Consider the following 23,590-nt stretch of genomic DNA (forward strand, 5'->3'; position numbering starts at 1 on the left):
GTGATGCATTGGAGAGATCTTTACTCCAACTACCGCCCACTAACCTGCTAAACAGCAGCAAAGTGAAGAGCCAGAGCCAAAAGCTCAAACCCAAAAGCTCATCAAAACTTGAAGGAAATCACTCGCATGGCTGGCATAGATTTGCTGAAACTTTATGATCTTATGAGCAGATGACATTCATGCGAGTTATTTTCCATACTGACTGGGTGTTTTAAATGCCAGAAGAAAGAACAGTAAGATACAATGGTGAATCACCACTCCTGAATGAAAAGTGGAGTCAGAGGGGAAGAGGTTGTAGGATTCCCTTTTTGAGCACACCTCTCTCCTATTTTTGTACCAGGCTCAGTATGTTCATCCTCAGATGCAGAAGAAAGGATCTGTAGGACACATGTACTACTTTACCCACCTCTACAAGAGATTTAACCAGACCTCATGACCTTTGTTTTCCCAGTTCCCGCCTTCCCATGGCATTGGAGAAAATAAAAAATATTCACAAATTACAGGATCTAATAACTTGCCCTTTAGAAGAATCACATTACTCAGAAGTGTTCCGTACATGTAGCCATTACAGCCAACAACTTTAGTCACTGATTTCCCAACTGTGGCTCAAACTGTTATTATTACTTCTAAAAACAATGTATTTCATGAATACCAAATGTATTTCTTGGAGTTACCTGATGTCTCCCTTTAATCGTGGAGAGATTCTATTAACTTGTTGCCTTTGTCATAAACAAAGCTATTTATTTCACTGGAAATATCTGGCTTTTCATTCATTATGAAGCACTTAGATATAACCTCATGTGACATTAAAGTCACTGCACCTTATCTCTCAGTATCATTAAAATATGGAATAAGGTACTTATCTCTGCTTAAAAATACAAAGAAAAAAACTATTCAGCTGCAGTATTGTCTCCTCTGTAGAAAGGATTTTGGGGTGACTGATCTTTTTAGAAAACAGCAAAATGCAGAACAATGTAGCACTGAAAAAAATAACATGTTCCTTTACCTTTTTAAAACCCAAATGCATGAATTCTGACTCTCCTTTGCACCTAAATCATCTCTTTTGCAAAACAAATAACAGGCTGATGGATGCAACCACTCTATAAAGCTCAGATGGGGTGAAAAATTGAATTTTAAAACTTTGCAAACAAGTTGCTCTGAGTCAATTTTCCCACAGCTGAATCTATGCTCTTGTCTGCTCTCATTTCCCACAGGTAGTTATGGCATTGGCAATTTGAAGTATTTCATAAATAACTTGCTGGTATTCAGCATGTTGCTTTATTTCCTCTCCTATAATTGAGTTTGACATTTTGATTCAGCATTGTACAAAGAGCAGACTCAATTTACTGAAATTTCTGTGGTCGATGCACTTAGGAGAAAATACTGATTCCATTCTGCAGTACATTCATTAAGGGAAATGTACTTACCTTACATTTGTTTGCAGAACCAAGTAGTCATTATCAGAAACAAGAGTTACATCTCATTGTCCTCCCTGGGGTAAGTCACAGCGTTGGGCAGGGACGGTTCTGACCTGAGGCCTGGTTTCCATGAGGTTTATCCGGTTTCCCAGCTGAAGTCCAGTCTCATGGCTGTTTGAAAGCCACCTGCAGAGCCATTTTGATTCTGTCTGACCCAACATGAACATTTGAAGTGTTTCCATCTGCTACCTACTGTGTGAAAGAAGAGGGAGAACACAGAGGCAGAGATAATTGCAAAGCACCTTGTCGTTGCAAGGTGTTACCCGTGGAATCCAGATTATCACAGTAAACATGACAACTGACAACATATAATGTTCATCAGCCAGCTGCCCTCTCTCCCCTGCTGCTTCCCTCTAATTCTGGGTCTTGCTTCAGCACACCCTTTGGAATTGAGGTCTTAGGAGGCTCAGGATGCTGCCCCATCACCACCTCCATGCCCCTGTGCATCCACAGTCCGTCCACAGCCAACAAAAGCCTGAACAAGCCATTTTCCCCCAAAAACTCCCGGTGACACTGCTTGGCCCAGCCGGTGTAGGGCTCAGCACTCTTGATGGAGCAGAGAAAAAAATCATGGTCCTTAACTTTAAAAATAGTCACAGCCCCTGTAACCACCAGCTTACTTTTAACAAGGGGGAAATGGAAGCTGTGGTTTCATAAGATACTCTTCAGCTAGAGTGTCCTGAAACATCAGCTGCAAAAAAGGTGCTTATGTGCAGCTCTTTGTACTTGCACTGTCTCCACTAAATCAATTTCAACACTTTGTGTTGCTGTTGCCATCAAAACGTACTCTTCTGTACATAAAGCAAGGATCTTCAACAGTTTTTCTAAAGGATGTGGATTGGAAAAAGCATACAAATAATGGAGAAGACTAAAAATATGTTTTTAAGTAGCAAGTGTATAACATAACTAATATCTGAATTTTAGTCCGTTGCTCAGAGACATGGATTCAAAAATACCTGGATAGATTCTTCCCATACAAAGGCATTTTATACAAATGTGCTATATAGACACACACACATATATTTATATATATAAAAATGAACTATTTCTACCTGTAGACCACACTCTCGAGGTCACTGAGGAACAACAGAATGACAGAAAAGAGAAGCCAAGTGCAGTTATCCTGTCAACCACTAGAAACCAGCACCCTGTTTCCAAAGATCTACTCCAGGAACAAATGGTGGTTGGGAACTGCGACAGATCCTGATGTTGGTGATTGTTCAGGTCAGGTTTTGGATTTTTTCAATTTCTTGGTGTAGCAGAGATCTCTTTTTTGAACCAGAAATAGCTTCATGTTGCTAGGAGCTGACTTTCCAAAAACTTGTCTATTGCAGAATTCTCTCATCCTCTGCTTTTAGGGCAATATATTAATGGATTTTTATCCAGCTATTCAGTATCTGCTAAAATATGAAGTCCAGTTATATTTTTTCTTAAATTTCTAAAAAAATGGCTAAAAAAAGAATGAGTATAATAGATCTTCCACAGACACCTACTAAAGCACCACTCCTCTGACCTTATAGCTATAATAACTTCTAAATCTATGTGACAAAATTTTAAATTCCTTACCTCAAATTAAGAGAGATTGGATTTCTGTGAACTTCAGGCTAACAGATGAAAACTTAAAAGCTCCTCATTTGTACTCCTAGGAAGCAGCTGAATCTTCATGATTTTCCTGACCCATGTTCTCCAAAACTTGAAGGATGGAACAATCTTAAGGATACATAGCATTTGTCACGTTAGGAAAACAATGAAAACAGACATTATTTTCATTCAGTAAAACTGTGAGTTTTATTTGGCCTTTCTTCCATAACTTAGAAATTGCAAAGGCCAAAGCTTTCAGGAATTATACTTAAATAAGGTGACTAATTATGAAAGTCATTGATATTGTGGAACCATTGATATAGCATTTTCTATTTAGACCCAAAATCAGATCAAAGATTACAAGTGAACAGCCAGTCTTTTATATCGAAATATCCAGAGAATGATAAGGATGGGAAGAGTGAATCACTTTGAAGCGAGTGGCTACTGGTGCCAGTGAGAGTCCAAGGAAAGCTGCAGCCAGTCCCAGAACTACCAGTAGGCTCCAGTTTGGTCCTGGTGAGACCAGAACTACCAGTAGGCCCCAGTCTGGTCCCAGTGAAACCAGCCAGGGCCTGCTGCTCATGTTGCTCTAAACACACAAAAGCACACTTTTTATATCTTATAGTCTGCGAAACATATTGCACACTGTTTCACGATTCTCCCATTTTTATTTTGCCCTTACGATTCAAAAAATCTCTCAACTTTGAAAAACAATAAAAAACTTCCATAGCAACTCCTGTCAGTTCTATTAGTGTCCGTATGGCTGACAGTAACAGCACAGCCCTCAGTTTGCTTTACTATTGTCAAACAAACATAAAATGTCATCTGGGAGAAAATGAGGGCTATGCCTAACAAGTATATTAAGCCTTATTATGCCTATCAAGCACGGGGAGCCACCCTTGTTACGACTGCACATTATGTTTGAAAGCTTTTATGGGCAGCACACTGAATCCCCTCATCAAAGCAGTGTGGGAGGCACTTTTTTGGTGACATTCAGAAAGCCTCAATTACAAAACAACAGCTAAAAAGGCGAATACATGGATTTTCCTAACAATACCAAGAAAACATAAACAGGCAGTGGACACAGGCAAAGAACTAGAAGCATTTTTTTGCATTGTGGTTTTACTTTTCTGCTGTTACTTTGGTGTTTTAAGATACTCAACATGAATAAAAAGGCCAAAATCTGAGGGAAAAATAACCTCGTCACTTGTTGAATCAAGCATGTAGAAATTGCCCAAATGACAAAAAAATCAAAGATATTTTTATCTGCAACATTCAAAATAGACTATATCCTTTATTACTTCAAAATTTAAAAATTACAGGAGTGCTGGTTTGAGTTTGTATGAAGTTGAAATAACTTTTTTTTTTTTCATGTTCTGCAAGTCTTTTCTCAGTGGTTTAAAATGACAAACTTCCAGAATATGTATCTCAGGGCTGCGATCCTCAAAGGAAATCAGGTAGCAAAAATCATTAATCATTTTCCCTTATGGTCTTTGACAGTCACAATCAACAAAGTTATGAGACTGAAAGACCAGGTTTATGTTCTATTAGAAATGTATTTTCTTCATGCATCCAATGTGGTTTTAATTCTCTAGAAGTCCACAGTAGCAAATGTCAGTTTAGTGAGCTAGTATATGCAAATAGTTATAGAAAGAACATATATCACATTCTCTGTTTCTTCTGGAGGCATCAGCATCTTTCACACAAGTAACGTGACTTAAGAGTAGCTTAGACTGGAAACACTTGGGGCCTTTTGATGCATAACACCGGACAGCTGTAAAGAAATTTAAATCTCAGGCACCATCATGCACAAAGATGTCACTCCCAAAGAGCGGACAAGAACCTGGTCTTTCAAAGCTGAAATATAACCAGAGACACAAGTGACATGGTAGGTAAATATTTTAGGCTTCAACTGCAAATGGAGGAGATAATCTATCTACTGCCTTCACATAACAGCACAGTTAATTATTCTAGAAATTCTTTTGATCATTGATCTTAAAGAATCCTCACAAGATAAAAAGAAATAATTATCATTATTGTTCATGATTTGGAGCCTGAAAGCTTGAAAGACTTGGAAGCTCACATATGACAGTTAAGACTATGTTAGTTGTTCCTAAGACTTCTGGGGAAATAAAATGTGCAATTAGAGCTCTTTGATTACCTGAAGGAAGTTCAAGATTTCACAAATTAGCGTTCCAACCTGGAACACTACTGGAAAATTTTTAAAGTTTGCATCAAAATAAATATTCCAAGATATTTTGATGTAGAATCTGCAAAACATTTGTGGATTTTTATTTCAATTCATTTCAGTGTTTATAATTTCCTATGAAAACAGCTATTTAAATCAAAAATCCCTATAGAACTTCACTTTTTACTAACTTCACTTGCTTTTGGAAAACTCTTCCATCAAAGTAATTTTAAGATCTGTGAAAATCTTCTGAGGAAATAAAGGTGGAATAAAATGATAAATTAAGAAAAATACAACACAAACAAATGCCAGATTTTATTGAGGTACTGTCTTCACATGTCTGTGCAGCAAACAATCACATTTGGCTACAGACAACCAGATCCGTGACATGAAGACACCACATTAAGATGGCACACAGGGATTGCTTAAAAGAAAACTTGGTCAACACGATGTGCCAAATTCTGCTCTGCTTGACAACTGTGTTATCTCACTGAAATTGCACAGGGTAAAGACAAAAATGTGCACGAAAATGATGAGCAGCAGTAGTTGGTATGTGCAAATCAAAGTATACCACTCAAAACCATACACAATTAATCCTGACACAGCTTCAGGTCAGCCTCTGGTTATCAACAATGGTTGTAACAGCCAGGAAACACCTCTGGAGGAGTAAGTCAGGTTCTTGTAGCTCACAGTCATAGTTCATCCTTGTGGCCCAGGAAATCTCTTGAACCCACTTGGTTTTGTCAACAACTTGTTTCAGTGGGGGCTTTGTGAAGCGTGCAGCTCTGGATCTGCAAAATAACAATCACAGTTAAGAATTAGAATGAAAAGGGGCAGATTTTTTCCTCTGCTGCACAGCAGTGTTGATAAGGAGACCCTACCAACAGATCCAGATCAAACCACACAGCTCAATCCATCTCACTGGGATTACTTCTTTCCAAGCACCTCATCATATTCCTACCCTTTAACATGTGAAGAATTACACCTCTGAAGGGCATCACTACAGCTATGAAACGTTAAATGCCTCCTCTGGAGATCTATGTGGATGGGTAGATCTGCTACTGCTCCTCTGCTGTGCAAGTGAGGATTTCACCTTGCAAGTGATAAAGGCTCAAGGCACAACGGTGCTAAAACAAAATAAAAAAGGCTTAACAGATAAAGACACAGTCATTCATCTAATTTCCTATGCAGCGCCTCTTGGAAAATGCACCATTAATATCTATATTAAATCACACATTTCATTTTTTTTATGATAGACATACTCACAGTGTGTGCCTTTAATCCTGAGGGACACCAAAATATATTCCAAAGTACACTTGAAGAATTACTATACCAAGAAATGACTCTACTGCTCATTAAATGGGATTGCTTCTGAGGTGAAGCAAACAGCTGTTGCTACAGCTAGGTTTAGACACAGTTGCTTGTCTGGATATGCAGAAAACAATGGACATGCACTGAAGTCTGGCCATAAAATCTCAGTTTATTTAGCTACTGACAGAAGTTCCCAGGTATGAAATCCTGGATTCCAAGGCAGATGGCAACAAGCAGCAAAGAGCAACCTAACCAAAAAACATCACTTCTGATACTTTTTGTAGATTCTAGATTTTCTTCTGCTTAAGGCTCTGAGGATGGTTATATATTCCTGACCAACTTAAATGAAAATGTATGACATACATATAAACTTAGATTTGTGCCCTCCTCCAGTATTGCCATTTGCTTGGCAGCAGCTCAATACAAGTCAGCAGTGTGTGCCCTGGCAGGCACAAGAGCAAATTGCATCCTAGGGTGTGTTAAACCAGGATAACTGGCTGGTCAAAAGTGGTGATCATCCCACTGTTTTTAGCCTTGCTGCAGCCCCACCTCGAGTACTGTGTGCAATTCTGGGCCCCACGATTTAAGATGGCTGTGAAGGTCCTTGAGTGCATCCACAGAAGGGCAACAAAGCTTGTGAAAGGCCTGGAAGGAATGTTCTATGAGGAGCAACTGAGGACTTTGGGCTGGTCTAGTTTGGAGAAAAGAAAGCTGAGGGGTGACCTCATGGATCTGCAGCTTCCTTAAGGGGTGAAATGGAGAGGGAGGTGCTGAGCTTTCCTCCCTGGTACCCAGTGATAGGACATGGGAATGGTTCAAAGCTGTGCCAGGGGAAGTTTAGACTGGACATTAGGAAGCATTTCTTTACCAAGAGGGTGGTCAAACACTGGAACAGGCTTCCTAGAGAGGTGGTTGATGCCCCAGGCCTGTCAGTGTTTAAGAGGCATTTGAACAATGCCCTTAATAATTTGCTTTAACTTTTGGTCAGCCCTGAAGTGGTTGGGCAGTTGGACTAGATGATAATTGTAGGTTTCTTCCACCTGAAATAGCCTGGTCTCTCTCCCCGTACAGCATTTCTGATCAAATAACCCATCAGAAGGGAGCTCAGACATTCCTGTTATGGCCATCACTTCTTCTCCAGACTACGGACAGGCTCACACCCAGCCTGACACAGCACCCAAGACTCTGTCTACTCAGAGCAGTTTGACAGACATTTCCTTCCCAGACATGGACACAGTCCAGCACAAGCCAGGGGCTGCTGCTGTGGCCTAAGGGATGCCTCCCACACACAAAGGCTGTCAAGATCCTTCAGCTATCTCACTTTTGACGAATGTGAGCCTAGCCTCATCAAGATGCCTTTAGAACAAAGTCCCACAAGTTGCATCATTGGCTGGTCCAGTAGTACTTCTACCCTTTTATAGTTTAGAAGATTTTCTATTACCAAATCTGGATCTCCTGCAATGTGAAATTCAGCACATTACTTATCTTGCCTGCCAACCACTGCCCTCAGTTTTACATAACTGAACAGTCACTCATCTTTTTTAGACTTAAGCCATCTTAAGCTGGTCCTGCTGTTCCAAAACCTTAGCAATTTTCTCAGTTTTCTCTCTTCTTCAGTCTGTCCACACCTAAGAGCACTATTGTAACAGAGGCACTGCCAGCACTAACTGAAGCAAATTATTACATTTACCTTACATTCTATATACAGTTCCCCTCTTTAGTATGTCAGACTAAAACAAGAGCCCAGAACATCAATACTCCATTTCCAGCATACTGTAAATCACCAGATTTTCTTTTTCCTCACACTACTTACTTATTCTCCCTTAGGTATTTCTGAGTACTTGATTTCTCCTTTTTAAGTAAGGTACTTTGCTTTTATCTTTATTGTATTTCACCTTGTTGATTTCAGATCATTTCTCCAGGGCATTGAAATAATTCTGAAAGGTGGTTTTATCCCCTAGAATCTTGCAACCCTTCCCAGGGTGGTGTCATCCATAAATTTTATACATATGCTCTTTCATCCTCCAATCAAGCTCTTACTATTCAACTGGGATAGAGTACTGAGACATCCTTCCCTCCAAAAATGTGTTTGAGAATGAGCCACTGAAAACTTCTCTTTGACTGCATTTTCACAAAGACCTGTAAGTCACAGCCACTTGTTCTTATTTGTCTGACAGGTAAAATTACCCTGACACAGAGAGAAATTACACTGGTTTGTCATGATTTATCTTCACGAAATCTGTGTCAGATTTTTCTTGTGCATAACTCAGTTGTTTAATGATTTGATCTATTATCACTGCAAGTTTGAAGAGATGCCTCGAGCTGCCTAATTCTTCTCCTTTCCCTTTTTAAAGCCAAGAAGCTGTGTTTGCCCTTTCCTGGAAAAGAGCATGCAAACAAGCTTGAGCTGTATGCTGAACTACAGCAGTTCCAAGAGTGTAGGGAGTCCTGCTCCTAATTAAAACTCAGTGAATTTGGCAGAGGAAGTATGCATGCTAAATCAAATCTCATTTCTACATGTAGCTTTCTCACAGCAGTGGAAGTTTTACAGCCACTGATGGACTTTCTGGCTTATCACTGCACAGTGAAGTGGCTCCCCATAACAGGTGGGGGGTGAAACCTGCAACAAGCAGACAGCATGAAAAACAGCAGATAAAAACCAATTAGAGACCTGGAATTTCTACCAACACCTAACCAGGTTATCTGTTGAAGTTCTGAAAAGATCTTTAGCTCCATTTTCATTTTCATAGAAAGTTCCCAGCTGCTCCATTCCAGACCTGGAAGCAAAAAGACTCACAGGCTAAGGGTAGAGTTTTTCTGATTTTAGCCCCAAAAGAAGAATCAAGTATTCTGAGTCTTCATGATAATGCCAGCCTCATTTTGATTCAATTTTTTTTTGTTGGCATTCATCCACAAAAAAAAATGTTCTTTATATAATGGGTGCATTCAAACCCTATAAAAAGTCCTTTGCAGCTGGCCTTTCAATTCTCTCCCTCTGTTTCTCTCTTCCCATACACAATAGTGGTGAGCAGGCTACACTTCAGGGCACTCCAGAAACATTAGTGTCTATAACACAGTGGAAGGCAGGTGAACTGAAGCACAAGGAAATGACTCATGGCCTTACAGAAAGCAACGCTACACTCACAGACCTGAACTGACATCTCATCTCAGTAGTCAGTGCCTGCCACAGGTATTTTTGGATTTTCTCACTACAGACGGCTTTCTGACTGCAGGATCCTTTTTAGCCTTCCCATGGCATTTTTCTCACACAAGTCTCTTCATTTGCAACAGCAGGGGCGGGGGGGGGAAAGCGTGGAGGTGTTTAGGAGTTTCAAAATTAGTTTTGCTACACTTACGTATTTTCATGGTGACAAGCAGCCCAAACCAACCTGTTATGCTGATGATAAAATGTGCTGATAAAGATGCATTTGCATCTATGAGGACCAGGGTGGCTTTTTTTTAAGGGTACAAGAGAAAATACATGAAGCAGGGAACTCTGCCACATTTACTTTCCCGGTCACCTAAGAACAACTGTTGAACAAACAGGCCCATGTTTTTGGTTTTGTTTTTTTTTTTTTCCTGTGACAGAAATTGCTGTTCTATGGCTATTCTCACCTTCTGTGGCTGTTTAGCCATGAGCTTTCACCCCCTGCAGAAAGTAAAATGTGGGTTTCATGGCATATGAAATGTTTTGCATTATTCATAAATTTCTTTTAAGTCTGAAGTACAATTCATCTGTACTGCCATACATTTTAAATACTATTTTGCATGGTCTGTGCCACAGGCAGTTTGACCTTTAAATATGATTTCAGCATAAAAATCAAGTCAGCAAATGAAACTTCATATTTTGCAAGATAACCCTCTTCAGTTCTCTATCAGACTTGACTTGACACTTGTAGGTAGCATCCCCAAGAATCAGAATATGACTAAACTACCCACCAGACACTTGACTGCTGTTACCCTTTGTCACACGGGGGCCCTTCTAGCAGTTCATTGCTAAATAATCTCTTTTGAAGGGTAAGTTACAATGGCTGCCTCCTTAGTAAGCTCTGGTGCATTCTGGACGGCACGGCATCAGGGAAAGCACAAAGACAGCATAATGGGAATGTAATCGTCTCTTGCACACAACCATGAAAGAATATTCACATACAAGTAAATCAAGAAGAGATTTCTCTGTGGAAGCACTCTGTTTCAGTCTCTGCAGATACTCATTGTATCTGCATCACCACATATAACACAGAGCAGAGGGTAATACAAATACAATACAGTAAAATGAAATGTTCTCACTGTACCTGTTTTCATTACAGCATTGGTAGAATCCATCCAGTGCCTCTGTTTAACATATTGAACTCCCTCTAGTCTCACTGTCTGTAAAACAAAAGCATTTTCGGTAAAACTAACAGCATTGTTCTCCCTTTAATTGCAAGTAGTAATATATGTGTGCCCGCTTCACCAGAGAAAACACAGTTCCTGGAATCTTCCTCTACAGTCTTTAGGGAATGGGACAGACCTGAGCCATTCCACTTCCCATTCCTGATACCATATGAGGCTGCAATTATTAACTAACTTGTATTAAAATGGAATAAACATCAAGATGAAGAGCAGTTTAAGGTAGCAGCACTGTAGTGTAAATAGGACTTACAGCAGGAAATCAGTGAGTCTCCAAAAATAAATGGCAGAAAAATTTCCCATATCAAGAAAACAGATCAGAACTCCCCAACTTTACCCCTCTCCAGACATGATCAGGCACTATTGTCTTCACTGTACCTTCCATCCAGTGATCCCAAAGCATTATGTGGGGGGAGGCTCAAAACACTTCTTTGCATGGAAGAAGCATCATGCTTGTTTTTCAGAAAGATTGAGGGGATGACAGAACAGGATTTTTTAGTGAAACATTTAACCAGTTGCCTCACCACCACCCCCCCACCCTGCCTACCCTCCAAAATATTAAGTTCTGGCATCTCCCATCTTTTGAGTGCTTGGTTTGGAAGCTTAGTAGTATTTGTATATTGGTTTTCAGAGCACAACTTCATAGGTTAAAATAAATAGCAGTTTATTAAAATCCCACCAGGTAACTGATACAGACACCTGCTTGGAGCAGAAGAGCTGGAGATTCAGTGCAGACAACTCGAGTTTGCCCAAGTGATCAGAATAACCAAAGCAAAAGCAGTCTGAGGTGGGGCTCTGTCAAAAGGGAGAACAGGGGGACTGTGGCAGCAGTTCTCACTGGTACCTGCTGACAGCAGAGCGAGCAAAGCTCTAGAAAGACCACACTTTCAACTTCAGTTCTTTTCTTTCCTACCTTCCATTCATACTTTCATTCCCTTCTCACTTTCCTCACTCCATTTCCAGTCTTAGTCCCTGTCTCTACAAGCAACCAGCGCAACTTTGAGTCCCTCCTATCTCATCTCTCTGCCCTAAATCCACCTCCCTGCTCTGCTCTCTTGACCTCACCTTCCCTGATCATCTTCTACATCCTCCCAGACACACCCAGGTCCTAGGATCCCTATATCCGATAGGGATGAAAATATGAGAATTCTAATATTTTCATTAAAAAGAAAAAACAACCTGAAAAAAAGCAAATTGGGCAAATGAATTATTTGTTTTTGAAGTGTTTTGAAAGTTGCATCTTAGTATTTGAATTGAAAAAACCTGCAGTTTGGTTTCAAAATATCAAAATGGGATTTGATGGTTGGACACTTAAAAAAAAAAATAAATCTGTGCAATAATATTTAAGCCAAGATCTTAATAGAAACCAAGTCTTTTCAGTGAGTTATTTCAGCTGTGATAAAAAAGTAATTAAAAAAAAATCCTTATCAGTTATAGAGGAAGGCACGCCATTTCTGAAGCGTGTCTAGATTTTGTGTCTAAACCAGCTCACAGCATCTACAGGTTGTCTTTGCAATTAAAAAAATGTGACTCTTAATGCACTGCATAAAACTCACTGCTACAAAGAAGCTTGGGAAATGTAAAAGCTAAGGAGTCCAATTTAAACATTTCCAAATTTAATCTTTCCTAGTGATGTAAATTTGAGCTAATGCTACTCTTACACTAAATTTGAATTCCCAGCTCCAAAACAGGAAATTTCTTCATTTCCTAAAGAAAAAAATACTCTTTTTTTTCTTTTTTTTTTCTTTTTTAAATAGTTGGGCACATATGGCTGATTTTTCCCATGTACAAATATCTGAGGCAGATGGCTGGCAAAGAGAAAAGTAGCCTAACTGGGGAAAATTTAAGGCCAGATGCAGAATGTCCATATAGCGGAAATTATTGATAAACCTAGAAAACAAAGCTATCAATGCATATTCTAAAAACGGAGCACAGTGTCTCTGAATTCAGAGAGCAGCTATCTGGTTTCAGAACCACTAGAATCAGATAATTCAACTGAGCTAAGGAAGAGAAAGTGCGAGTGTCTGGTGCTTTTTCATCAAAATATTCTAATGTCTTGTGTATTTCACTAGTGCCCCATGAGGAATCCTTAATTAAGGAGAGAAATTGGGACAAAAAGATCATCTGGTTATTTTTCAAGCTGAGTTTTCATTATTATGAAATGAAACCATGAGCTTCTGCATACTATGATGTCACTGCTTTGTAAGAACAAGGAATTAATCTCTTCTATTAAAGCACATTTTTCCCAGCACTTATGAGTAATGTGCAAGGCCCCAGCTCTCTTCACACTCCAGACTAAAGGTCCATGCTGTTTGACTCCAAAAGCATTAGAGAGGTCTCCCAGTGCTAAGTTTTAAAGCAAAATGTTAGTTACCATCATAAAATGTAATTCGCTATTCTCATTTTGCAGTGGTATAGGAGACTTCTCCCCAGCGGTCTTCCCAGACTAACACTGTCAGAAATACAGGGATCACTCAGAAAATGTGTTTAAAAACTGTTTGCCTCACCAAGGTGGAGGGTCTCTATCCACCTTTTTACCTCTGATGGCAAACTGGTTCTAAGGGGCCAGCAGAGACGACCACTCCTCTCCCATCAGCTGCTTCTTCAAGAGAAGCATTTGTGCACCTCTTCTCCCAGTGCTGAGTGGCAGATATGCCTCTAAATTCCTCCTTTTCTGCCCATTTACCACTCCCTTCCTGACAATTATGCAATCTTTACTTAGTCCTCCTCACCTTCCCTAGATCCTCCAGCACAGTTCACTCAGCCTAACAAAACACTTGCAATCTTGTGATTCCATAGATCCCTAAGTTTTGAAGGGGATAAACCCTTTGTACTAAGAGAATTTTTATGGCTAGAAGGAAAACAAATATATGAACAAATTCACTTTCATCTTGGGAAAATCCACAATGTTTGCATTCAGCTTGGTCTCAAAAAGCATGGCTCAATTCACTGTATCACAGAATTCCTGTGTCAAGCTAGTCTTGAAGCCATATTTTTAGAGGTATCACAAGGCAAAAGTCTTCTGGTTAGTGATGTCCTTTCAAAATTCCGCTAGACATTAATGTCTAGGCTGACACACAAAGCATTAAAACGATGACACTTCCCTGCACTTCTGTCTCCTTTTAAGACTGGGCTGACAGCATCTCCCTACTCCAGAAAAGTAGCTGTGAGGATAAAGAGAAGAAAAACTGTGAAGCACTTAGACACTTGAGTAAGGCAGATCATTAACCCATGAGCAAAATCCTAGGTGCGCCTCCCATTTTAAGTGCAAACAATAAGAAAGTGATGTATAAAGATCTGAGATTTAGACTGTAAAAGGAAAAGGTTTCATTGAAAGAAGTAAATAAAGTACATCGCTATTTTTTATTGAGAAAAACTAGCTCTGATAAGAAACCGGACTAAACTCCCTGAGATATGGGATCTTCTCATTTGCCTGTACACGCTGCCTTGCATGTAAGGGATCTACTCTGCACTCTACACTATGATACTACAAACAGAAATGAGTAACAACAGTTTACATCAGTATAACAACTAACATTTAACTAGTTATTCCGGGTCTGCACCAGTGACTAAGCTAATTTTTTAAAATTCAGTTCTCAGATTAAAATGCTATTTTTTGCTAGGAACCCTACATATAAAATCTGTATCGATGCTACTTAAGACCATTTGTTCAAGACTAAATAGAGGCAAATTCCAGCTGATCCACCTTTTGCAGAATCAGAAGCTTTAATAAAGACCACACATCTAGTTTATTGTTAGAATTATGACTGATCTTTAAATTATTCCTGTAAAAATCCAACAACTCCACTTCTGTATCTGGGAGATCTTAGTCATTGTTCCATGCACTCATCTAACTTTGACTATTACATGAGGGAAGAAAGGCAGACAACAATCAATTGTATGTTTAATGAAATATAAAACTCCAACTGAGCTGACATATTATGGGTGAAACTGAATATAATAAAAGTATTGCTTTCATAAATGAGTGTTCTCTGAATGCTCCACAGGTATAGGGTGTAACACCTAATGTGTGGCACAGCCTTCATCTAAAGGCAAGATTATGCTAGTTCAAAACCAAGACAGTCGCCTATGTACAACTGTGCTCAAATCTCAGAAGAACTGAAAGAGCAGCAGAGAAGCTGCTTTTATTGTTCCCCAGGCCTGAAAGCAGCTAACCGGCCATCTCATAAGACACTCAGCCGTTGCATGACTTCCGTGCAAAAGAAATGATGAAGATAAGCACTAAGGCTTGTCAGTGAAATCCTTCAACATTTTCAAAGATCTCTCAACCTTGGCAAAGCAACTGGCTTTCAATTTCTAGCAGCCCACCTCAACAACAGCTAAAGCTATCAGAATTTAGATGTAAAATAATTGTAATTCAGCGCAGCCAAAGCAGCAGAATAATAAAAGTGAAAAACAAAATATAAGAGCAAAGTAAAATCAGTGTTTAAATACAAAGCAATGCAGTTTAAATAAAGCTCAAAAACAACACAGGAGATGGTGAGGAAAAAGCAAAGATCTCTCAGCTTCCTGATGTCCTGATACCTGGAATCATGAGAGACAGGATGTCTATGTGAACAGTGGGTCACCAGTGTGGGACCTTGGGATGCTGTTCACCTGGAAGAGAGAAATGATCTCTACTGCCAAAGCAGGATGTGGTTTTGCAGCAGGGTTCAAGTCTGTAGAGAAAGATGGAATAACTTGGCAGCAGCAGTGCCATAGCACCTGCCTCCTTCCTGGCCCCCCATAAGCCAAATATGCCTGGCACAAAAATACAAAGCGTGAGGAAAACAGTGCCCTGGCAGTGGCTTAAGAGGTGATGCCACAGCAGCAAAACCTGAGGGAAGAAGTTAAACAGCAACACCATCCAAAACACAATGCCAGTTTATAATTAGAACACAACCATCTCATAGAAGATGACTGGGCATTTTGTCCATTCCGCCCAAGAGCTTATTTAGGCCCTTGCAGGTCTTATTTCCACTCTCTCACTCCATGACAGGTGTCAATTTTTCAATTTGCGGATTAGTAGCAGTTTTCTGAATGTGTGACTTTCACTTTGGCAGCTTGCTCAGCTTACGTAGGTCCAAAACAAGGCTTTGCACTTCCTGACAGCACTATAAACAACTTTTAGACCAATGCCTCCATTCTCTAGAGAGCAAAGCAAAACACGCAAAGTTTGGTATGAAGTGGACTGTGTTAACTAGGCACTCAGGAGAGGGCTTACTGCTGTATAACAGGCTAAAATTACAGTAGCTCATTGGTCATTTATTGCCATGCAGATATGGAAGCATTTTAAAAACTAGTAAAAAATATAATTTGAAGTGGGGAACTTTTATCCAATAATTATTCCCCTTTTTCAGCTTTTGCAACTTCCAAGGCCTAAATAAGTACATTTCCTTTACTTTCTACAACTTTACTGGTCGAACTACTCAAGCCATGTTTAAATATTTACGAAGTCCAAGACAAAGGGTGAAACTTTTATCACACCCCTTCCTGCCATCAAAACTTGCAGTCAGATTTCACAAATGTACTAAAATGTAGTAGCAGCAGCCACGGTTTTCCCATGCCAGTGGGCAAGCATTGGCTACATGTGCTGTTCCTGTGGGCAACCACCAACGCAGCTTGGGCTCAAAGGTCTGGGCTACTGGGACTGAAGTGAAGAGTCTTAGATGCCTTAGACTGGATCCTATAGAAGGAAGGAAGGAAGGAAGGGAGGAAGGGAGGGAGGGAGGAAGGGAGGAAGGGAGGAAGGGAGGAAGGGAGGAAGGGAGGAGGGAGGAGGGAGGGAGGGAGGAAGGGAGGGAGGAAGGGAGGGAGGAAGGGAGGAAAAAAAACAAAACCAAACAAAAAACAACCACCTCTCCCTGTCACAAGAAAATACACTTACAATCTCCTTAATCTCCTTTGAGATTCTTATTCCTAAAATGTAACCACCAGTCTACGTTTATGTACTCTCGACAGGAAATCCAGAGCGACTAACTCATTAAGCCTCTTGCTGATAAAGGGACTTAATTCTTACACCCTTACTCAGCATTGTGAAACTTTACAGTCTTTGTACTACCAAATAAATCTACTACACTTGTGCTAATTTTTTTCATTTGAGTTTGGTACAGATTTCATTCAGAAGGTAGAACAGCAGAGTGGCGTTACTACATTTTGAGGTCCCCATCAGAAGGAAAATACACACTGTTGGATTCCTCCACATCCATTTAAAGACAGAATAAGGCTCTTCCTCTGCAAGAGATAACCTATTTCAATAACAACTGGTCTTACCTGTCATCTGTAAGCTTAAGCCAGTATCCAGTTTGCTGCGTGGCTTCGTGCTGATAAACAAATAACAGAGAACACACACAGTGATGATAAAAGCAAAGAGGACCACTGCTGCTATCGACAGGCCCACCAGTGCTCCAACACTAAGAAAGAAAAACAAAGAAATTAAGTGTACAGACAGCCTGGGATACCCATTAAAACAACAGTCTGGGTGATACCTGGAGGTTATTTGTACTCAGGCTGGGGAGTGACTGTGTATTTACTGTAAACAGAAGTTTAGAGCTCAATACTCCAGTTGCATAAACTAGAATTATTTAATTGCCCTCAGAAGGGTGAACGTCTTTACACAGCTGGTAAACAGCTGGCCCTCGATGACATTTGTTACCTATGCATTCTACTCCTGAGTCTGATTTAAACCGTGTTTATAAAAATCAGCAATAACTTCATGTAGTAACTGGCCTCAGTGAGATCAAAAGCTTCTCTGATGCAGTGCATATTCCCAGATAAGCATAATATCACATAAATACCACACGCACACAGAAAGAGAGGTTCCAGAGCTCCAGGCACCCCATGCAAACTTCTTTTTCTCAAGTAACATGACTATTAAAGCTATATTTTCAGTCTGAAATGCCATTTTTTTTTGCAAAAAGAGCTTATTAGAGCACTCTAAGTAAAGTACATGTTTGTCACAGACTCCTGTTTTACAGCCCGAGCCAAAGACACTGATTTCTGGTCAAATTAGACAGCAGCCTTTTGGTCACAGATTAAGAAAGGCTGAGGATCAAGAATCCTTATAATACTGCTGTGGTATATTTACAATTTTGACAGGTGTAAAAAGGACAGACAAGAGATTAATGTCATAAGTTCTATGAACTCCATACTCTAGTGTTAGAAATGCCTTTATAAATCACTGCTATCAGTGAGAAGTCACTTCTACTTCAGCCTTGCAGGGAGATGAGAAGAACTGTGCCTCGGGATGTTTTTATGAATTTTACATTCAAGCTATTGCAAAGCTTCCCTATAAACTCCCATAAAGCCAGTAGACAGATATGTCTATAGGAGAAACTCTTAAAATCAGCAGGATGAGAACAGCAGGTATCAGTATGACTTCAAGATGCAGTTCTCATTACTTATTGGTCAGATCCATTAATGAAGTTTATGCAACATTTACCTCTACACACAACTAAAATACGTTGTTTTCAGCAAAATGATTGGTTCTGGAAAGAACAGCTTTACCCTTATGAGGATTTTTCATGGTATTTATCATCTGCATGAACTAGACTGTCTTTCTATATTTGCGTATATATGCATGTATTAAGCAAAGTTTTTCCCAGTTAAGTATGCCTTCCACAGCTCTGAACACTGAAGTTTCTTAACCAGAACACAATCTTTTTTTTTTTTTAATAGTTAAAACTGTTATTAGAAACAAAATACCAAAATAACTATGACCATTGATCATTTTAATGACCACCCTCTCCTCTGAAAATACAGGCAGCCCTTCAACATGTCCCTACATTCTATAGCAATTACTGTGGTGCTGTGTATTCATCTAGAAAGGCTCTTGCTAAAAACATTTTGCTGTCTTCACCTCAAATACCAGGTGTTTAAAGTCTATTCCGCACTCCACATAATAACAGGCTACAGGCCTCAGGGTGTGTGTCTTCAAGATCAGTCTTCTGACAGCAGAGACATTAAACAAGAGAACTAAAAAGACACTCCTGCCCACAGCTGCGGCCTCATTAGGGAGCAAAAATCTCTGCATTAACAACCCAATCACCCTCAAAAATGATGATCTAGCATTAAAAGGGTGACAAAGGCCAAGGGTAACCCTGGAGCACTTAAACAATTCTTCAAATATGAGCAGAGAGGCTCCACTGTCAGACACCCTAGGGCCCCCCAAGCTGCTGTCCAGAGCTGCTAAGGGGGGTCACCGACATTTCTGTCAGTGATTGCTCAGCATCGCACACCTACTGTTATTTTTAGGCTGTAAAATTAGTCCATCCACACCAACAACAGCTAGGGAAAATTTAAATATCAGCTAAGCAGATGCAGTTTGTCCACTGACGGATTAAAAGGAAGCTCATGAGTCACCTGGATCCGAGTGAATCAAATGTTCCTAATGGCATTGCTGCGGTGGTGTGTTGGACATAGCATTTGCGAAGGAAACAGGTAAATATTCCCAGGAGACTGGAGGAATGAGTATATAGGAACAAAAGTCTTGCTATTTTGGAAAACTAGAACAGACTCCTGGAGAACTGCACAGCTAAGCAAATCTTGGCCACAGCATTAAGTCACCATGGTTCAATGGGTATTAACTAATACAGCATTTTGGATAAAACCTATACTTGGCCTGCCAGAGTTTAATTAAATATGTAATACTGTATGAAACTTATAAAAAGTACAGATTTGGAATGGATACTGAATTCTATTTGATACTGAAATAAGCCATTGAATTTGCAAAAGGAAACTTATTTAAACAGTGAAAAAAATAATTCTAAGATATTTTAAAGTAATGAGAAACAAAAAAGGTGCTGATGGAACCTAACCGCATCACAGTTCAGTACAAATAATACATGCTCAGCATTTCTCCCTTTCCACTCAGCTTTGAAGGTGAAGTATACGTGTCATGATAAATGCATATACGTGCATAGCACATGGCTGGGTAAGCTGTTCAGTGTTTTGCTGGTTTTGTGGTTTCAAAAGCTACATGATCTCCTGGCAAATTTTGTACACCCCTGCCTTTTATTACTAGTATTCCCTTCCCTGTTCCACGGGCTCCTGACTGCTGTAAGAGAGAGAGAAAAAACCCACATTTTTCATTTGTCTTTGCTGAGGTCAGCTTTTCAAGAAATGTGGAAAAGGAACATAGGCTGCTCTAACAAAAAAAGAAGGTACTATACTATTTGATTGTAAGTACCAGCAAAAAAAAAGAAAGAATAAATGAGAAATTAGTAATACTAATTATATATAATAATTTCAAGGGAAAATATGAAATGTGTCAAGAGTTGCTCAAAGGTTGATAACTTACGATTGTACAGCAGCTACTAGTACAACAGATGTTGGGATGCACTTGTCCAAAACTCCAGATTTTGCAGGAGTGGGAGGGGAAAACATGTTTTCATTTTGCTAAGGGACAGTGCAGTAGATAGCTCTAAACATAGTACAGGCAGTAGACATTTGGCATAAAAAAAAAAAATATATATATATATATATATATATATAGCACAGGACTGCAAGCAACTATCGCTTCAGGTTGCCTAGGCTGCTGGTTTCTCCACAAACTGCTTCTGTCAGAGCTGGCTGCCAAATGGTCTGGAAATGCGTCTCCCACAGCAGCAAAAACTCACGAGAAATCTGCAATAGCTTCCTAAAATTCTAAGCACTGTGTCACCAAACAGAAGTAATCCCTGAGATGCCACCAACTACTTGGCGGCGCATCCAGTCACTGCTTTCAAATTAATGGGGGGAGTCAACCAAACAAAGATTTAGGACAACAAAATTAGAGCTCTGGAGTAAAGCAAAGCCTGCAACAATTCCCTCATCAAAGCTTCCAAATCCTTTCCCTTCCTGAGTACATTTAACCTCCAGACTTACACTGGCTGGTTTGGCTAACTCTTGAGTAGTTTCAAGTCTTGAAAGTGCGTTCTTAAAAGCTCTAAGATGCATTTGAAGGGTTATTTTAACATATAGTCATTACATACAGAAGAAAGTAGCAGTCTGAGACAAAGATAAGCAAGGCAGTGATCACCAAAACATTCCCAGAGACCAGAAAATATTTTTATGTTTTCCTAATGGAACTACAAGTGATGAAATCCTGTGAGGGCAAGGAATGCTTGTAGACTTGCGGAAAACTGAGCAGGCAAAACCGATGCAGATGAGCTTTGGTGTACATAATGTAATGTATAAATAAACAAAACCAAGCCTACATCACAATGAACTCAGAACTGATTCTGAACTCAATAAAAGTTTCATAATTATCAGGGAGACCTCTACTGAAATCACAGGGTCAACGTGCACCAGCAGCCAAAGACATCAACAAAACATCGGCCACCAACACAAAGGATTTTGAGAGCAAGACTGAAGGCAGCATTTTGGCGCTCTCTAAAACCTTGCCATGCCCACATTTTGAGCACACAGCTCCAGATTGTGCACCTCAAAGAGCAGCACTGTGCAGTGAAAAATGGTATGGATGAGAGGCAACTAAACTGGTCAGTGGGACACAGCATCTACCTCAATGATAATTCAAAAGGACTAAGACTGTTTGGTTTGGAGAGGTGAAAGCTGAGAAGTGACGCACCAAATGCTTACAAAAATTTGAACACTGTGCATAAAGTGAACGTGCAATTGTTGGTCGCCAAAGCTCCCAACACTAATACTACAGGGTGCTCCAGAAAACTAGTAGGAAACAGTATAAAACAGATAAAAGGGAGTGTCTTCAAAGAACGGGTAGTGTTGCTGCCATCAGGGCTGCACAAGCAGACAGAAGTCCAGAAAGGGATCAGATAAAATCAGGAATAACGAGCCCATGAAAAGCCAGCAAAAGCCCCACGCAGAGGTGTATTGTACCGACACCCTGATACAGCAGCGGGGATGCTGAGGACCGGAGAGTGGCCAGGCCGTGTGCAGCCCTCACAGCCACTGCTGGACACACAGTCCGAGCTACACAGACCCTCGCACTGAGGCAGGACAGCACAAGTCTGATTATCTGCCATCTTCCAAAAAAGTTATGCAGTGCTTGACCTTACTGCACACAGAAAAGTAGCTAAAGTCATTGGGAACTTTATGCACGGCAGCATCTTACACACTCAGGCCCCGCGACAGTTGTTTATCTCCCGCAGAAACGATGGAGGGACACGGGACTCTCTGTACACAGGCACCGCGTATTCCCCAACGCTTCCTTACAAAGACCTCGAGTTATTTCTTTCAGAAACAACCCTGGCACAAGCACAAGTCTCTCTGAGCAGCAGCTGCAGCTCTGCCGCTACTCTCAGCGGGACAAAAGCAGCGCGAAGTGCCCGGCTGCGGGTACCTCAGAAAAGCAAACCCGCAGGCAAGCTCGGGCGAACACGGGTCTCCCGCCCCCCCGGAGCCTCCCCACCGCCCGCCGTGCGGGACCGGGCCCGGGCGGCACCGCCGCTCCCCTACCTGAGCCACCACATGTAGCTGTGCTCGTAGGGGAAGAAGCTGTGCGGGTCATCGCAGCAGTACTTGACGTCCTGGAAGCCGCAGCAGTACACGGCGCGGACGTCGCCGCCCGTCCGTGGGCAGCTGAACCCGCTCACCAGCACCTTGTCGGCGTTGAGGTAGCTGCTGCACTCGGCGCTCATGCTGCGGCGCCCACTGGGCTGCCCGGCACCTCGGCTCCCGGGCGGGAGGTGGGAGGTGGGGCGGCGAGCGGGAGGAGCTGGGGCGGGCAGGGGCTGCACCGGCGGCGGGCGAGGTGCCTGCGGGCGGGAGCCGCCGTGCTCGCCCCTCAGACCCGGGGTCGCCTCAAGGCGGGACGCGGCGGGCAACCGCCCGCGCTGTGAGGTGAGGGGGCAGTGGAGCCGCCCGCCCTTGGGAAGAGAGGGAGAGGGTTGTGTGGGGCCGAACAACCGCTTGGTTGCTCACCTCCGAGGCGGCACTCCCGCGTCGCTCGCCGGGGCTTCTTTTTCCTCAGCTCTCGGTCCCACATCGAGAGACTCGGGGGTCCGTGCCCACCTGTGAGCCTCGGGGGGGGTCTCAGAACAGCGAAAGCAAGAAGGTAACTGAGAGGAATTGCACCTTAGCTGGACTGAGGGTCCCTTGGCTTCATGAGGGGTAAAAATTCCATGCAATATTTTATGTTTCTGAGAGAACAGTCTACTACTCTTTTCAGAGGGCATTTCCATTTAGCGTTTTAGACCACTTTTTGAAAAAAATGTGGGACCTGGGCATTCTGTTTAAAGAGCCATTCCTGAGGGAACAAGGGGTAGATCTCAGCTCCAGATACCAGGCACACACACACATTGTGTGCACTTCTGCAAGGGATTTGGCTCTCGGAAATAAAATAAAAAGCATCCAGTGGATGTCTCCCACTCCAAAGACCTGGTCCTCAGTCTCCTTTCTAAGTTACAAAGGAACCCAGGTCAGGTGCTTTGCCACATAAGTGACCTCCTCAAGCAAAAGTTCAGGTTTTAGAGAGAAAGGAAGTTGTGCGTTGTCACTAGAGCATGACTTGAATTAATAAGACCATATTAATGCAACTAACACTTTACATTTTAATTTCAGGTCTTGCCCTGAGATGAACTCCAGGCAAGTGGGAGTTCTACCTCTTGTAGCCAACTGCCAGGCAACAGCAAGAGCCAGGAGCCATGGCAGCTTAGGGAAGACAGTGGCCTTACCAACCAGGGCA

The 23,590-nt window shown here is 41.3% G+C and overlaps 1 protein-coding gene across 1 annotated transcript; it reads right to left on the reverse strand.

Annotated features, from left to right (window-relative positions):
- Positions 1–5,538: 5,538 nt before the first annotated feature.
- Positions 5,539–22,561, reverse strand: SHISAL2A (shisa like 2A). The gene is made up of 4 exons (XM_082052311.1): positions 22,363–22,561; positions 17,221–17,360; positions 10,851–10,926; positions 5,539–6,038 (listed from the first exon to the last, which is right to left on the reverse strand). The coding sequence occupies exons 1-3, from the start codon at positions 22,542–22,544 to the stop codon at positions 10,895–10,897; spliced, it is 354 nt and encodes a 117-aa protein (XP_081908437.1). The 5' UTR covers positions 22,545–22,561; the 3' UTR covers positions 5,539–6,038; positions 10,851–10,894.
- Positions 22,562–23,590: the final 1,029 nt, after the last annotated feature.

Source organism: Streptopelia decaocto (genome assembly GCF_964273445.1).
Source record: "Streptopelia decaocto genome assembly, chromosome: 5".
Classification (NCBI taxonomy): Eukaryota; Metazoa; Chordata; class Aves; order Columbiformes; family Columbidae; genus Streptopelia; species Streptopelia decaocto.

What these genes read in the sequence shown, in the direction of transcription:
- SHISAL2A (XM_082052311.1), bottom strand. Translation starts at nt 22,544, where the DNA reads ATGAGCGCCGAGTGCAGCAGCTACCTCAACGCCGACAAGGTGCTGGTG. An exon ending in AGCTACATGTGGTGGCTCAG is followed by an intron (nt 17,361 to 22,362) that starts GTAGGGGAGCGG and finishes TTTCTTTCTTAG; the next exon opens with TGTTGGAGCACTGGTGGGCC. An exon ending in CTTAAGCTTACAGATGACAG is followed by an intron (nt 10,927 to 17,220) that starts GTAAGACCAGTT and finishes TTTGTTTTACAG; the next exon opens with ACAGTGAGACTAGAGGGAGT.